This window comes from Amphiprion ocellaris, chromosome 4 (genome assembly GCF_022539595.1).
Source record: "Amphiprion ocellaris isolate individual 3 ecotype Okinawa chromosome 4, ASM2253959v1, whole genome shotgun sequence".
In the NCBI taxonomy this organism is placed as follows: Eukaryota; Metazoa; Chordata; class Actinopteri; family Pomacentridae; genus Amphiprion; species Amphiprion ocellaris.
In genome coordinates, this window is record NC_072769.1 from 1594075 (window position 1) to 1611544 (window position 17470).

Sequence of the window (17470 nt, forward strand, 5' to 3'; positions counted from 1 at the left end):
TATTCTCCATCACCTGCATGTGCGCACACCACCCAACCCTGTTACCACCTACCCCACTGCGCAAACAAAGGAGCCTGTGTAAAGGCCTGGGCAAGCCAATTTTCTTCATCCCATGCCTGCCACTCTCTCTGGCAAGGCTTCTCAACACACATGCAAGTGATCACCATCTCATCGCCAGCCCCTCATGAATAAACAAGCTAGCTGAATAAGTGAACACTGATTTTTTTCTCTCTCTCTAGTGTCTGGACAAAATAAGATATACAATGTGACAGTCTGGCCTTGTTCTTTCATCAATTAAATATGTTAAAGTGAAAAGCTCTGCTAGTTTTCAAAAAATCCCAGGAAAAGTGTAATAAAAGAATACAAACATGTAATTATGTGCATGAATTAGAATTGCAAACTAACAATTAATATGCCAGTTGTTTTCTCAATTAGCTGGTCTATAAAATACCAAAAAAACAGCAAAATATCAGCTTCTTAAAGTGCACGGTGATGTCATAAGATTGCCAACAAAAACATAAAAACCTTTAATTAACAATCTCATAAGATAAATAAAATCAGCAAATCATGAGGAGGAACAAGAGGATTTGTGGCATTTTGTTCTAAAATTGCCTAAACAATGATCCAGTTACTGTATTAAAAGATTCATCAACTAATGTTTGCAGCTCTGGCTTGAATGATTTCCTCCTCAGCTGTAGCATGTGGCATGTTTTTCACAAGATTACAGCACTCGTATCCCGGCAATTCAGGGTCAAAAGTATTTAGCAACAGTTTGCCTACAGTTACAGTCCGGCCTGCTGTGCTGCAAGACACAACCTGGAACTGGAAAATTTGTTCCTTCTGTCCTCCTGCCATTGTATAATCTGATAACAGCTTGTAGGAACCAGAAAACAAATTTAAATTTAACTTCTTTTCCCCTTTGAGGCAAACAAAGCTCTTTTGATGCAGCTTTTGGTTTGGTCTTGCTGTATTGTTTCCGACGCAGGAAAAGAGCGCTGGACATTTGACTCCATACTGTCTGGCTCTACAGTGGCATGATTACACGTCTCTTCTCAAGATGTGTGTGTTTTTGTTTATCACTATAATTTGGCGAGGGTGTGTGTATAAGTGTGTTCGTCCTCTTGTGTTTTCAGCCTCGGGGGCACACAGGAGTGTCGAGCACAGCCGGTGGTGAGCTCAGAGAAAGAGTTCAAAAATGCAAACAAACACGCATGTTCTGTAACCTTAGGAATGCTGAATAATGAGCAGGAATATCAGCAGCTGGAGCCATGAATGAGTGATCAATACGGGATTCCTACCTGAGTATTTAGTGCAGTGCACCAGAATAGCTGACAGTCAACCAAAGCCAGCGCTTATACAAGCATGTGCACATGATTAGCACACCCATATGCACTGCAGGTTAGGTGCCCTGTGGACATCAGACTGTGATCTGACCGCTGATTTGTGATCTTTTTCCCCCCACAATTCAGCTCATGTGTGAAGCTGCCGAAAGGTTCAAGGGAAGGGCCATAAAAAAACTCAAGTAATTCATGAGGGAAATGTAGAAAAGTAGTAAAAAATCAGGTAAATGTGGTGCAGATATTTAAAAAACTAGACCAGTATCTAGCTTGTGTTACACTTGTCTACATTTAAAGCTTGTTTCACTGGTTTTAAGATATTCACAGTTGTTAAGACACGGCTCTTAAAGCCTTGTTCTTAAAGCGGTGATCTCACTGCAATGGCAGTTCAGTAGCCAAGGAGAGCCTGGGTGTGTGTATGCATGCAGTGGGTGTGTATGTTTTGTGTGTGTGTTTCCGAGTGTGAGAGAGAGAGAGAGAGAGAGAGAGAGAGAGAAAGGGGGAGGCTGGCTGGCTGGCTTTGAATCTGTCCGACTGTGTGTGCACATGTAAGAAAACCTCAAACTAAATGCAGGCATGAGAAGAAGAAGAAGAAAAAAAAGCAGCGTGTGACCGGCCTCTTCTTGTGTTTCAGCCTGGGAAAAGGTAACCAGAGAGGCACAGTGTTTGTAAATCACCACCAATAAGTCGTCCCTCCTTCCCCCGACTTCCCCTTCCCTATCTGGCCAAAAGCACGACAGATGGATACGCAGGGAGGTAATGATATTTTAAAGATAGCAATCACTCTTACATAATGTGTTGATTCATTTCAATAGAGACGACATCCCGCCAGCATCAGTCACTTGAAAAACCTTTTCTCATTTTTCAAACAGTGTTTCAAGCAGCCATGAAAGACTTTTCCCTGTGTCGATCAGCATTGTTAGAAACACTTGCGACTCCCAGAGCTGGCCGTTTGGAGAAGTAGTCGCATTTTTAACGACCACAAGTACAATCGAACCACAAGGATAGATTCCAATTTGTCCTTAAATCAACAATCTTGCCGTTTCTTTTTCTTTTTTTGCCACTGCAAGCCAAGCGTGGTACTAAAATGTTCAAAGCCTTACAGAGTGACTTCAACGTCCTGATATCTTGCAATGAGTACATCCACAAAATGGATGGAGAATACAAATGAGCCAACATTGCAATCTACAAACTGCTTCCCGCTGCTTGGGAATGACATTCTCACCTAATTATTAGGATTCACAGAGTACAATCCCCTACCACAAGGGATACTCTGCAACTCAATTCGAAATATACTCAATTAACAAATTTGTTTACGTTACACTCTGAATTACAGATTCCCTTTCATGTTTTGTTTTTTTTTTTTGTTGTTTGTAATCTGCATTTCCAGCGAAAGGGAGCATCATTTCCATGGCTGCCGTCCAGCATAATACACCCAACATCCTTGAGGATATTCTACCTCACGCAGTCTGACACAGTGACCCATTATCTGTGGTTGGAGCCTGAGGCGAGTGCACAATGTCAGGGAATAGGCTACTCCAACAGGCGCAGGCAGACTGATCACATGCATCTCAAGCAGTTACTTTGGTCACTGCAAGATAACCACTGCTGCATAATGTAGGAGCATAATAACCCTGCAAACCGGGGGAGCACTGCAGGACTGTTTATGTGCAGCAAACTGGCATTACTAGCAGTTAAAGTCAGCATGCAGTGAAGCAGAGATGGAGGTGATATCAGCCATGCATATGCAGAATATAAGCGTCTAGTTGGTTCTGTGAAAGGGAGGACCACAGTTGATATACAGGTGAAAGCGGAATGAGGGTTAAAGACTCTCGGAAAAGGGAGAACATAAGGAGGAAATGTGAATATATTTTGATCTAGCATTGCGGAACTGAAGTGGCAAAACATTTACGCACAGAAACAGCATCCTCAAATCACAGCAGTGGCGTTTATTTACGAAGCCGAAGTTACACCGGAAAGGAGAGGATGCCAAATCGTGTCGTGGTAGTACAACATTTAACGCAGCGCTAACATAACATTAAAGCCCAGGCAATTAAAGAGGCGTCTCTGGGGGTCTGCTACGCTGCTGTTCATCCTCCGCAGTGGCCGCACAATCTGCCGAGAGAGGCGCGTCAAAGATGATGTAGGCGACAGAGCGCGTCAAGCATTAAATAATAGCAGGATGAGGATGTGTTTGGAGGTGACACGGCGGCGGACACCAGCGGAAATCCTACTCACTTTGTAGAAAATCATCTTTAAAGTGCCGTAGAACCCCATCCTTGTAATCCGGTGTGTTTTCCTTCTTCCTCTTCAGTAGCAATCGGTGGAGTCCGGGCGTGTGTGCGCGGCGGGGAGATCGCGGTGACAGTGTGAGGGCAGCGTACTCTCAGGTAAATCCGACGCCGTCTCTGATGTGAACATGCTCGGGCACGTCACCGGACTGGCGTGCATACGGTAGATTCCCCCGGTAAAGGCATCGGAGAACCTGGAGAGAGAGGAGCGGGGAGGAGGAGAGGGGTGCCGGATCACGTCGAAAACCGGAGGGGGGGCTAGGTCGATGGGTGAAACAATGCGACGATCCCGGAGGCTCGTGTTGCGCCGCCGAACCAGCCTCACACCGAGCAGGGAGTGAACAGATGAGGGAGGAAGAGGGTGACACTCGGCAGAAAAGGGGAGGAGTGCAGGGGGAGAGCGTCAGAGCGCAGAGCAGCGGCCTCTTCCTCCTCACGACGGCTCCCTCCGTGCTGGATCGGATTATACAGCCTCCCCGGCGGAGACGGCAGGAATGGTGCAGTCCGACGCTCAACACAGTGCGCAGCGCATCCTCGGTGTGCGGGAGTACCGGCGGGGCTTATGCGCAGCAGACGAGGCTGCGCACGGAGACCGGGCGGGCCGCGCACTCGGCACGTCCTTCGCATCAAAAGGTGGACCCACACTTGTTGCGAGACCGAAGCAAATCAGCCAGAAACTACCAGAGTACACTCCTTTTTTCCCTCAATTTCACATAGGAGAGACCCTCACTTCTAACATGCTCTGCGTCAAACAGATTATACATGCAGTGGTGGGAAGTAACTGAGTACATTTACTCTACTCGATTCTTCCACTTCATCACATCATAGAGGGGGAATACTGCACTTTTCACTCCTCTACATTCAGTTGTACATATTTTTAATATAAAATGTAAGGTCTGTTTATGAAATATTACAGCTGCTACCAGTTTGCAGGAACTCAATCCAAAAAACACCCAAAAAAATAAATTCTATCAACAGATACAAAGGTACAAAAGGAACAATCTCAGGCAAGGGTTTAATGGTGATTTGACAAATTAAGTAATACATTCATTTTCAAGGTGAATTAATGGGTTTGGAAGCAGAGTGGTCTAACTCACTTTCTGTAGTTTTTGAGAAAAATGGGTTCAACGTTTTGTGTTTTCAAGAATGGTCTCATATTCGAGGCGCCACTGAGTTAGACCATTTTGGCAATAAAATCTAGACCATAAACTATTATATAAAACTCAGGGCTGCACAGTGGATTGGTGGTTAGCACTTTCACCTTATAGCAAGAAGATACCCGGTTCACGTCCCGGTCTTGCCGGGATGTTCTTCCTGTGCATGCCAAAAACATGCTGAGGTTAACCCCTTCACGTTTTAGCTTCCAGGCTGATGCTAAATTAAGTGGATATTGTTAATTTGTCTATAGCACGTAGAATAGATATATAATAATAATAACAGATATTTAATAATGTATGTCCCACTCCTAAGAGAAACTAGTGTATAGAAAAGGTTCCTAGATATGTACTGAATGTTGAATATGCACAAACCGGCATTGGGGGAATGCATATGCTATCTCGGCTGCAGTCTTGGTTAATTAATAGCTCGAACTTGTCTGTAGGTGTGAATGTGAGTGTGGTTGTTTATCTCTATATGTATCCTTGTGATCGACTGGTGACCTGTCTAGGGTCACCAGTCAGCTGGGATAGACTCCAGCCCCCTGTGACCCTAATGAGGATTAAGCATTGTACGGATAATGGATGGATGGATATAAACTCAGATTTTTTGTGGGTTAGACCACTCTGCTTCTAACCCCCTGAATTATCAGTGAGTAAAATGCCAAAAATTACTGGTTGTAGGTTCTCAAATGTGAAGTTTTTGGATGGAAAGCTCAATATGTTTGGTTCTTAGGCTGTGAATTTTTTAATCAATCTATTGTTTTGTCCACGAAATGTTGCTCACAATTCGTCACAGATGTCTTTGAATGGATTGTTTTGTCCAACCCACACTGCAACATGAGTATTTTTCACATTGAGAAAAAGAAAAGCAGCAAAAACTCAAATGAAATAAGCTGGAACCAGAGAATGTAGCAGTTCCTGCTTGGAAAATGGTCAATTATCACCACCAAAAGGTATATAAAAGTAGCTAAAATTAGCCCAACACTGACCAATGACAGTTTATGTCTGACTGAAAGTGATCCACTAATTTAAAAATACAACACTGTTGGCATTAGTTTGTGTTATAGAGCACATTTAGTCACCGATATCTCTTGTAATAGAGTATTTTTATAGTGCAATGTCGACACTAACAGAGAGAAAATAATCTGAATACTTCTTCCACCACTGCGTCCACACATAACACAAAAGACTGCGCTGATCGCTGCATTACTGATTTCAACACCAGAGCCAACAGAAATCAGACGGTCTGTGAATGGATCTGCTACAGCTGCCTATTTGCAGGCCAATATTTGCATTTCAGGACTGGCAGGTAATGGCTGATTGCACCTGGCCAGTTACCACCAGTTTGCACCGCTCACAACTCCCACTACAGCCAGCGACAGCAACAACCTCGAGATGGCAGCTTGAGTTTAAAAATACATCAAGTCTGGGTGCATGTGAACGCCAACTGTCACAACTGTAAATATCTTTTCAAAAGAAACATCGACCCATCAAGCGAATAAACCGATGACGGGCTTGTTTTTTGCTTTGTTTAGCCATCAAAGATAAACACGCTGGAAGCCATTTGTTTGATTAATTCAAAGAAAACAGAGCAAACAGAAACACATTTCTCCATTAAACTGATCAGTTGCTGTTTATGTTTATGAATGTGGTATTCATGCAAATTAAACTCTGCTGGCTTCTGGGCACGCCACAATATTATTCTCTAAAATGTTTTAGATATCCAGCGTAGAGCAGTTTGAACCGCGCCATTAGTTTCTAAAGATAGTCGGGATTTGTCGCTCTTGACCTCACAAGACATCAGCGTTAGAGCGTGGAAACAGGGGACACAATGATGGGTCATGGGAAGGGCTCCATTCACAGGTGATGGCGCATTGAGAGCTGGCAGCCGTTCAGACACTCCCGGCTTACACCTGTAATTACTGAGAGACCAGGCACAGGGGGGGATTTCAGGGCTAGCAGGGAAGAGAGGTCTGGTACAATCTGTAACAGTTTGACAGAATATAGTTGGGTTTTGGACAAGATAAAAAAGAATTAACAGAAACAGACAGACAAGGCTGCATGGCAATTTATCCACAGTAAGTAAAAGGTAATTCTCTGCTGTAAGATGCTTGAAAAGCAGAAATCACAATTATCTAAGAGGACACAACAGGTGTAGCGGCTAATCTTGGCAGTTCAGTCACACTTTCTTACCAAAGTAAAACGTGCACAAAGGCATTCAAATGGGTGGACGTCGAGGCGCACTAGACAGAGCTGTTTGAGCTTTGTCTGTGTGTGTTTAAGGTGGCTCTCATGAGAAAGGCCCTCTTGATGCTCTCTGTTGGCCCAACCTTTACACAGCGCATTGGAATGCTTGGCATGCGAGAGGGGTTGCACTGTGGCCTTTGAATAGGCCGTGGCCTCCTTTGTCGCTCTCCTTCTGCCGGTTGGTGAAGCATTAACAGGCCTCTCCACTCCCCGCCTCCCTCCCCGATACTGACCTCCTGCTTATCAAAACCAAAATGCGGCCAGTGAGACTTAAAGCCGCATGAGGCAGGTGTTGTCTTTTTCAAAGTGATTTTTTTCTTTTTAAAGACATCTTGTTCCTTATAATCAACACACATTTTCAGGTAATAGCCCTCTCATCACACCCTGTCTGCTATTGCTGCAATATTTGAACAGCAGAGGATGTATAAAAATACACTCATTACATCGCTGCGCGGTAGATAGCTTGTGGGGGAAATGCAAATGTTGTCTCATTTGACTGCACAAATAACAGACAACATCAATGCCAAAGTTTCAGCAGACTGACTCGATAGATACAGTGTGAAACGGCAGATAATTTAAGCATTCTTGGATGTGTGCAGGTACAAGGAGGCATCACAACACTGTGGCTACAAATCCTGATAATATTTCTTTGATTATATTCATTGATAATTTTGGGATCAATAAACTGAATCCATGAAATGTAAAAAGAAAAAATGAAGATGTTCAGCACAAAACAGGGGGAAACTAAATGCCATCCACATAGGCAAAGGTGTCTGAAAAGCAAGAACAATCTCACATTCTAAAAAAGTTTTGACTTAACAAATGACTTGATTTAGATCTGAAACATACAAAGGACAGATAATTAATTGACAACCAGCAACAATCTATTAGCCAGAAGAATTACAAAAATCACTGGCTGTGGCTTCTTAAATGTGAAGATTTAACAGGTGTATTCGTCTTCTTTGACAGTAAACTGAATATCTTTGGCTTTCTGTTGCACAAAACAAGCTCTTTAAATGTCAACTTGTGCTGTGAAAAATGGCAAATGATCCTTTGTAGACAAGAAGAATCAACTAACCAAGAAGATAATCTGCAGATTAACAGAAAATGAACATAATGCTTAACTGATTATCAAATCTGTCACATTAATTTCTGTTGAACGCCTAATGGAATAATCCTTTCAGTACGAAGTAATAAGTGAATTATAGGTCTAACAGCTGTCAAGTGGGATTGGAGGGATGTGACTGGAACTATTTCCAATCAGCAGATGCTGGTGGGAAAAAGCTACACTATGGGAGAAAGGGCCTTTCTTGAGCAAATGTTTAATGTGAGGTGGTGAACTTGAAGGAGGCAAATACTTCTTGGGCAATGATGCATTGCTAAATGGGGCCGCGTCATTGTGCGATTGTCCTCTCTGTGGAGAAAAAAAAATGAGAACTAGGGGGTCTGCTCTCAATAGATTTTTCTGAAACAGTGAAGTGTGATCCCCATTCCAGGCCAGACAGATGCAATGCGTGTGGGGGAGGTTTGATGAACAAGGAAACCATGGATCATGGCATTCTGCAGAGGATAATAATAGCATCATCTGCATGCAGTTGAATTAACATATCCTGCAGCCACCCACGCGACTGGAACATTCAAGTTTGAAGGGGTCAGGTCAAAAAAAAGAAATTAAAGGAAGAGGCTGAGGTATCTCCCCAGTGACAACAATGGTGTTCATTGAAAATAAATGGAGAACGGAGGTCAGTATTTGCAATTATTGGCAATTATTTAGAAATTGGAGTTGCAAGCAGATGCGGCATTTTAAAATGTGTAAGTGGAGGGGCCTTGAGAAAATAGGCAATGGTCTTCCACAATGGAAATGAAGATAAATGTGCGACAGCTTCAACACTAAGGAGTTAAAATTCAAAGCGCCAGTGTCCAGTGTTGTTGCTGCGCCTCACAGGCAAGCATGCATGCAAATAAAGGCTGGAGACATCAGAGGCAATGTGTCAGAAAATACTGGACAAAAATAACTCAGCTGTTATTTGTTGTTTCACTTAACAGAATTTAAATGTGATTTTTTTTCCCTATTCACATTTTAGAATTTTGATAGTGGTGAAGGTCACAGCTGATCACAATATAATAAAAGCGAAGCAGCGCAGCTTGATTATGCAACTATTTTGCCTCGTGAAAAGACAGTAAGCCCGAACATGAATAACAAATAACGCAGTTAACAAAATACATTTCAACATTTCATTGTCATTTTGCCATCAAGGCCCATCAGAAATATAAAATCTATTTTCTTCGGTGCTAACAATGACAAGCAGGAGACCAAAAAAGCCTGACAATGATGCAATGCAGGAAAAAATGTGTAATTTCTTAGAAACATAACTGCATAGTTTATTTGCTGCACAGAAAATTGCAGGCTTCTTTATGGCCCCCTAACGTAATTATGGTTGTAACAAAGCCCCATCTACTGCATTTGACTGGATCCTTCCTCTGTGATGGACAGATACATTAACATTTGCAAAAACAGACTTGAATTATCGTGAAGAATACCTTTTAAAACATGGTAACTATTCTTGTACTTGAAATTCTGGCTTCCAATTATACAGCTTTACTCTAACAATGAAGCTATAGGACAGTTTAACAAACAAAACCTGTACTGAGGCAACATCTCTGTTATGTCTTCTATGCAGTATTGTGACCACAGAAACCACAGTAAAGCTACTGAAGCTGATTTCCTGTTGGAAAATAACTGAAATGAAAGAAGTAAATCTGCACACAAAAAGCCAAAATATGGTTCCATTCTCATTACTTATTGAATTCATAGCTTTACAAATCTAAACATTATGATTTCTAATTGGCAATTTACCAACAGGTCTACACATGCACATTTGATTGATTTCTAAATCCCTAATTTAACTTTTAAACTTCAAAAATCTGTGGGTTCAATTTTGGCAACAGACTAACCATTAAATGTTCTTTCTTTCTTTCTTTCTTTTATTTAGAAAAGCAGGGAAGTTTTGCATCCGAAGTACAGCTGTGCCTGGCCCACTAATGTTCAAACAAAGACAGTGGCTTCAGGCTATGATGGAACTTTTTCACTTTTTTAGCAATTGTACACATAATCTCGCCTGAGGAGGAAAATATGCACAGCCTGGCGAACCACAGTTGTTCCCAGCAGGGCTACAAGGACACCAGGATATCATCCAGGTGTCCTTGTAGCCCTGCTGGGGAAAACCTGTAGAGTTGAGGATAAAGATGGGCCCCGCATCATAGCTTTTCACAATGTGCTCATTTTTTCAAGCAGTAAAAGCAATGAAGTCCAAGTAATCAGTGAATGAATTTTTGCCGTTTTGCTCTTAAATGATGCTCCCAGTCATTACGTTGCTCAGTCACAAGTGTCATAGCCAAACCCTGAGGCCATCATCAAAGTGCCAAAAGCAAACATCAGCTCAGTGCCAGCAGCTTTCTGGAAACTGTAGAAAAAACTTCAAAGAGAAATTTGTGACCCTTTCCAATTCACAGCTCTGCTCACTCTTAACCTCTCAGCATCCGAGCTACAACACAGCAGCAAAGTTGGACCGCATTTTTGGAAAGCTCTGATTCAGAGAGTGACCTTTCTAACCTGCATCACCCTTTATTTGAAAGGCCGATCCAAAGTCAAGTTTATTTATAAAACCCAAAATCACACAGGAGTCACGAAAAACTTGGCAATCTGTGTAATATTTGACAATCCTTCATTGTGAAATACATGATGCTGAGAAAGAAAAATTAAAAACGGGAAGAAATTGGAACAATAGATGGTCATAGCTTACATTATGTGCTGTAGGTACAGTAGAGATGTTATTGATTAACTGGAATGGATTAATTGCAGTTGTCAATTTAATCGATTATAAAATGCACTCTAGATCACCTGTAGTACCTAGTTGTTCCACCAGGTGGAGACCCTTACTGTTTAATGCAATAGAGTTACAGGTGTGTTTGCTGACCACTCATAAGGGTTGCAAAAAAATGAGCACACCTCCTTACTGTCTAACTGCAAACTGTGACAGTTGTATTGAGGAACTTGGCAGTATAAAGTTGTCAAATAGCCGTCTGGTTTAGCTTGCTAACTGAAGCTTATGCTAAACAACAATTTTCAAATGTTAGAACTAGCTGGCCGAATGTGTGTCAGCAGGCAGCATAGTTGCTAACGCTGCTCATGTTCAAAGGCATCAGGACTCTTCTAGCATGCTTTAAACAGCATTCAAACAAAAGTGATAGGGAGGTGGCAGTAAATACTGATAAAGCTGATACAAAGACATTTATGGACATGTGTTGTTGCTGAACAGCTGTTTCCAGCAGCTGTATGAACACTAACTACAGTGAACAAGTCGCTCGATCATGAAGATCAGATATGAAGATTATTTTGACATGAAATCATTGTAAAGAGATTGATACATTACAGCTTATTTACTGTGAAAGACTGCAGCTTGTTAACCATGTTTAATACTTTGAAATTTATCAATTTGGCTATTGTGGAATTGTAATTTCAAATAAAGTCATTATTTTTTGCTCCTTAATTCATAATTCAATAACATGGTGTTTTCTTTATCTGTTCTTCAGATTCCTAATGTCATTGAGTCTGTTTTGCAGCAAATATTAAGTGTCAGTGGTTAAAAAGAGCTTCATCAGCATGTGGAGAAACAGTCTGTTAATTTAAAGATTAATCAACTATTGGTTGTTAAGATGGCCGACTATCAGTTAAGGAAATTGCATAAAATTAGCATCCCTAATGTACAGTGTACATAATAGCAGCAGAGATAGAATATAATAAAGTTTTGAAAAGGGCAAAAGTGTAGATTTAGGCAGGGCTGTCAAAGTTTTTAAACTGCTTTTGGCCCTCTGGGGGGAAAAGAAGTAACATTTTTCTACCAATAACTTTCTAATACACTACACACTCAGTACATGAGCAGGAGGTCACATACCCTCTAACGGCAAGCTGGACAAGAAACAGGTCAGTGTGGTGATACTACTGTTTTCCTCTGCCTTTCCCAATGATGGGCCAATCTGGTTTTGCATTTGGATGCAGCCTGAGCTGTCATATCTCATTCAGAAATGAAAGCGGGTTATGGAAATGTGTGGGATGAGCCAGGTGAAACTTGGCCCGGTTTGGCATCAACATTTACACAGAAACGAATAAACCTCTTTAATCATCCAGAATTACCACTCTGCATTCCAGATGAAGAGAGCGAGCCAGTGTGTGCCTGCTGGGTGTTGCCTGTCATCTGCATATCCCTGAATATGCTTGAGAAGGTGGTGGGAAATTGTGAGAGGACATTCTGACAGTGACTTGGTGGCTTGCGTTGACCTGAGCTCGCTACAAAAACTCGCTCATCACGCTTCCTCCGGTATTTTCCCCTCCTGTGATACTGATCTCATCTGGAACACAATCTACCCGTACTACCCTTTATCTCTCCAACAAAGCAACAATTTGCATGTTTTCTGTTCCAAATAAAGGGTTTCAAAATGAAATATGCATGAGAAACCTCTGAACGGGGATTTGACCTTTATCCAAGTGGATCAGAGGACGCTATTTAACACAGTCTGATTTAAGCAGTGAAATGAGCAAATATATTGATCATTCATCCTCCGTACAGGCGATAAAGTCGGTTTTTGACAGCTGAGCTAGCAGCATGGCTCTAAATATGGCAATGTGATTTTAACAAACTATGCATTCAGTGCCATGACATTATGTACAGATATATTCCCCAGAGGATAAAGTTTTCTTCTAGCAACACCAACAGGTCAAAGTATTCACATTTTCAGTAAAATCAACAATTACCAGAGGGGCTGGAATTATATTGTTTTTAGAGACACTCAGATATTCTTTACCAATGTAACTTAACTTATGGTGGCAGATCACCATAACTTTCCTCTTTCACTTTTCAATAGAGTCACTACAGGTTTCACATTTATGTTTTTTGACGTGAAATGTCTCCACAACATTTGGAGGGATTGCCATGAAATTTGATGATCCCCATCAGGATGAATTGTAGCCAGGTTTGCATCAAGCGCCATCATCAGGTCAAAATTTTAACTTGCGCAATACTTCAATTTATGACGGAATATCTGCAAATCCAATGACATTCTTGTCAGGCTCAACTGATGATGAATATAGTGAACATTGCAAAAATTATACCTCGACCAGCCACAACATTAAAACCACCTGCTGCCAACAGCTCTGATCATTGTTACATAAACATGGGACCTCTATGGGTGTCCTGTTTTGTGTGGTCCTGGGACATCAGCAGGGGTCCGTTGAGTTCCTGGATAGGGCCTTTATAGATCGGGCTTGTACCAGTAAAAACTGTGATGATACAAAAATGTAATCTACTCCAGATTTAACCCATCTAAGCATAGAGGTTTTTGATCTGGACCTGATCTAAAGCGATCCAGATGCAAAATAACAAACCAAAATCTCCATGTTTTTACATTCTAACACAAAAAATAATGTTTTTACATACCAAACATGATGTTTTAGAGAGTCTCTAGTATTTGTACAACAATCTATTCAGGATTTGACCCACCTAAGCTCACTGGCTTTTGATCTGGAACTGGTCTAAAGTGGTCCAGATGCCAAGAAAACACTAAAATCTCCATGTTTTTACTTTGTAGCACAAAAAAATAATGGTTTTCCACATCAAAAACGATGTCTTGAAGAGTCTTTAGGCTTTGTACAACAATCTATTCAAGATTTGACCCACCTAAGCTCACTGGTTTTTGATCTGGACCTGGTTCAATGTGGTCCAGATGCAAGAAAACCCCCCCAAAAAACTGTGAAATCTTTTTTTTCTTTTTGCATTTTCACAAATAGAAAAACAGTTGTACAAACCACAAACTGTTGGTTCAATCATCTTCGGTCTCTGCTTCACAGTCTAGTCCAGAATCTAGTTCATTCACTTTTACCTGTCAGTGGTTTTAATGTTGTGGCAGATGGGTGTACCCAATAAACATTAGCATGTTAGCATTGTTACTGTGATAATGCTGACATTAGCATTTAGCTCATAACGCCATTAAGGAGCCACTAACATTACTGTAGACTCTGTTTGCTGCTTCACATATCCTTTCAATCTTCACAGTCATTTGTAATATATGTAGCTTCACATATTCAGTGTAATTTACAATGCGGTAGGTTAACCAGTCTGGAGTGGTTGTTCTACCAGTGTTGAAATTGACGTCTGCCAGAACAGTGCAAGTACAATACACAGTCAAAGACACAGCATCTTCACTATGTCATGATGGAGAATGAGCTCTGTGTATAAAAATAGTTCAAAGTTATATGCCAGTGGCACTGCTAATAATGCTAATAAGCACACCCTTTCAGCCTCCTCTGGAACAGAATGAGGAAGTAGAGAAGCCAAAGAGCTTCAGAGGAGAATGGTGCCATCAACTCAGTAATGTTCCTAAATAAGTTTTCTTGAAAAGTCAGCAAATATGGCTGTGAGGACGAACCCATAAATACAATTAGAGAACAAACTTTGGTATCTTCTTCAATGCAACAAAGAGAAACAAGAGAATACAGAGTACACTGGTAAGATAAATGGGGTGATACTTTAACAACTTGTAGAGTGATGAAGTTCAAGAAAGAGGAAGACAGGATGAAGATGATTGGAGAAGGCTCGGGAAGCAATTTTCTCTTGAGGACGAGGTACTGTAGCTGTTGCTTCTGCCTTCTCTGGAAATCAAAATAAGGTGATTCCTTCTGGCAGGTGAGTCTTATTGATGAAGTAATTCGGGAAAAAAGCAGGTGGAACATCTTCTAAATTCGTTCAACCAAAAAGTTGAAAGCACAGCACTTATTCTGTCAGTCTTATTTTAGATAGTCAAGTTAAGCAGAGAAGTGGCACAAATGGACAGCGACCAAGAAAAAAAACACAACCACTTGGTAGGAGTGAAATACGTGCCTCTCATGCTGATACACAACACAGTTTCTGCTAAGTGAAGGGCACATCTGATCTTGCTTAGATGTGTCCACTGGACACACTGTGAAAGCCATGGCTCCTGTCTGAAGTGTCTGTTTGGGATTATTGTTATCTCCGACGGACCACCAGCAGAGTGGGTGATAGCAACCTTTTTAGTGCCCGACTTGACTGCTATCAACTGCCATGTCTGATGGCACAAAGTGAGATTCAAATAATGGCTGTATTTTTGAAAGAGAGAGATCAAAAAGGCAGCACATGAAAGTGTATACATCTTCGGATTTTGGGCGGTTGTTGGCCAAGATGTATGATGTAACATAACAGCAATGGAACTTGCATGCAGGCTGTGGAGTCGACATGGCCACATTTCATTCAAACATACGTTAAATAAATGAACTGACTAAAGCCAAACTAGAGGCTGCTGTGACTGGTATAATATAAACACATTTTTGATAAGCAAGAAGTAATAACAAATCTACGTGAACGGTGTATGAATGTGTGTGAGGGGGTAAGAAAAAGATCCATAAATGTGTTAAAAGACAAATTCAAAGAATCACTTTAAGACCTAATTAATTTGGTCAAATTGAAAGTCAGAATACTGAGGGAGATTAAGTAATTGGCACATTTACAGCCAATTTAATTATTTTCAAAGTTCGATTAAACATATGAAGCCTTCATAGTTTTCAAATGTGTAGCAAATATGAACTTGAAAAAATTTGAAGTTCTAAAGAAAGACTATTCACTCTCCTATCGTATTATACTCAAAAATACATAATAAGGGAATTAATGCCATCACACCAATGGGATGGAGAGCTTTTACTTGAAGAAAGATGTGTCCCTCTCTATTAGCCCACTATTGTTTCAATCAAGGGTGCACCGAGACTCAGAAATGGCAATTTCTTGTGTCATTCACATTAACAAAGACAGACAAGTGGTGTGCACTGAACACAAAGAACACGAGGGCTATTACTTAACAAAACAGCCAGAATCAAAGTCAAATTTGCTTGTGGATAAAGAATGCATGAAAAGATTAGAATAAGTCAAGCAGTAATTCAGTGCATGAAGCATACAGAGCATTGAAATCATAGTCATTGTGTTTAATCTGCCATATGGGGATGACTGAGGATCAAGTGATGTTTTGGCTAAAAGGAATCTTGGTTACTTTTTTTTTTTTTTTTTTTAACATTCAAGAGCAAGAATGGACCTCACTGTTCTGAACAAGACCCAGTCAGGCTATAATACAGTAGAGGTGTCACACTGAAGGTTGAATTTCTAGCAGACAGGCAGACTAGATGGATGATGGTGATGCTGAGAGAGATGCGTCTCCTCAGATTTTAAAGGCTACATGGGAATGACAAAGGTCAGGGGTCATAAATGTTTCATTTCAGGAAGGGCAAAGGAGCAGTGAACCGTTGATAACTCACAAACGTGTTTGTTTCCCTCCTCAGACACACAAACACACACACCAATACTTGATACTGCTGCAGAAGAAATGTATTTATTTATTGATAAGTGGGAGAATGTGCACGTGGCTGTACTCTTCAGCACCAATAATTATATTTATAAGAACAGACTATATCCCCTTTGCGCCCCACAAGTCATGCTCTTTTCCACAGTGAAAGCCAATTCGTTCTAACCCCACAGTGTTTGGAATAGCATCCCCATCTTCCAAGCATGATATGCTGATTTTCCTAACTGGAACTCTGAATGGATGGCTGCTTTTATTCCTTTGGGAATCGAGAGAAAGAAAAACCTGACTGGCTTTACAGGCAGCCAAAAAAAGCACTGCAACTGGTCAATGTTCACGCCCATGCTACATTTCTGCCCTCTATATGAGATAAAATAATCAAAAGAACGAAGAAAAAAAATTACACATAAGTAAAATCTACTAAATCTAGGAGATGAAAAATAATAACAATTAGTGATATATGACAAAAGCCTAATTTTTTAACCTATAAAAAACCTATTGGGGAAGAAGAACAGAGCTTTTTAGGTATAATAAACGTACTAACTAGGTCTACAGTAATGGTTGGTAAGGCTGATGTTGCAGGTGTTTGCCACATGTTCAGTGAATCCTGAGGTGGAAGTGTGTCTGGCAGTGAAACGGAGGCAGCATAGAGCCTCTGAAGAAATACATCACATGCTGGGCAACATAAAGACAGACGGAGGATGGAGGAAGAACCGAGCTGCTGCCAAAAAGAAATTTTGAATGGATGAGCATGCATTTCATGTGAAAAGGGAAAAAAAAGTGTGGCATACTTTGTGTTCATCAAAACTCAACAAAAGACCAAATTTGAACCTCGTGTTGGAGTCAGGGCTTTCGTCAGAATTTCAAAGTCGCCGGTGGCTCAACCCTTCAAAAAAAAAAAAAAAAAAAGAGCGCAGACACTGGAAGCTGTGGTAAAGTCATTGATTCAGTTCAGCCTCTGCTGCAGTCTTTTCCTCCTCCCTGCCTCCAACTCATACAGCTTCTGACACACTCTCCTAGA

The 17470-nt window shown here is 41.1% G+C and overlaps 1 protein-coding gene across 7 annotated transcripts in view; it reads right to left on the minus strand.

The window, feature by feature from the left end:
* fbxw7 (F-box and WD repeat domain containing 7) overlaps positions 1-17470 on the minus strand; it is a 140099-nt gene that overhangs the window by 25334 nt on the left and 97295 nt on the right. The window contains exon 1 of one of the 7 annotated variants that reach the window (XM_023291934.3): positions 3576-4199. The exons of the other annotated variants lie outside the window; for them this stretch is intronic. Coding sequence (XP_023147702.1) covers positions 3576-3614 — 39 coding nt within the window. The 5' untranslated portion in view covers positions 3615-4199. Of the gene's footprint in view, positions 1-3575; positions 4200-17470 lie in introns of those variants that run through there. 7 annotated transcript variants of the gene reach the window in all.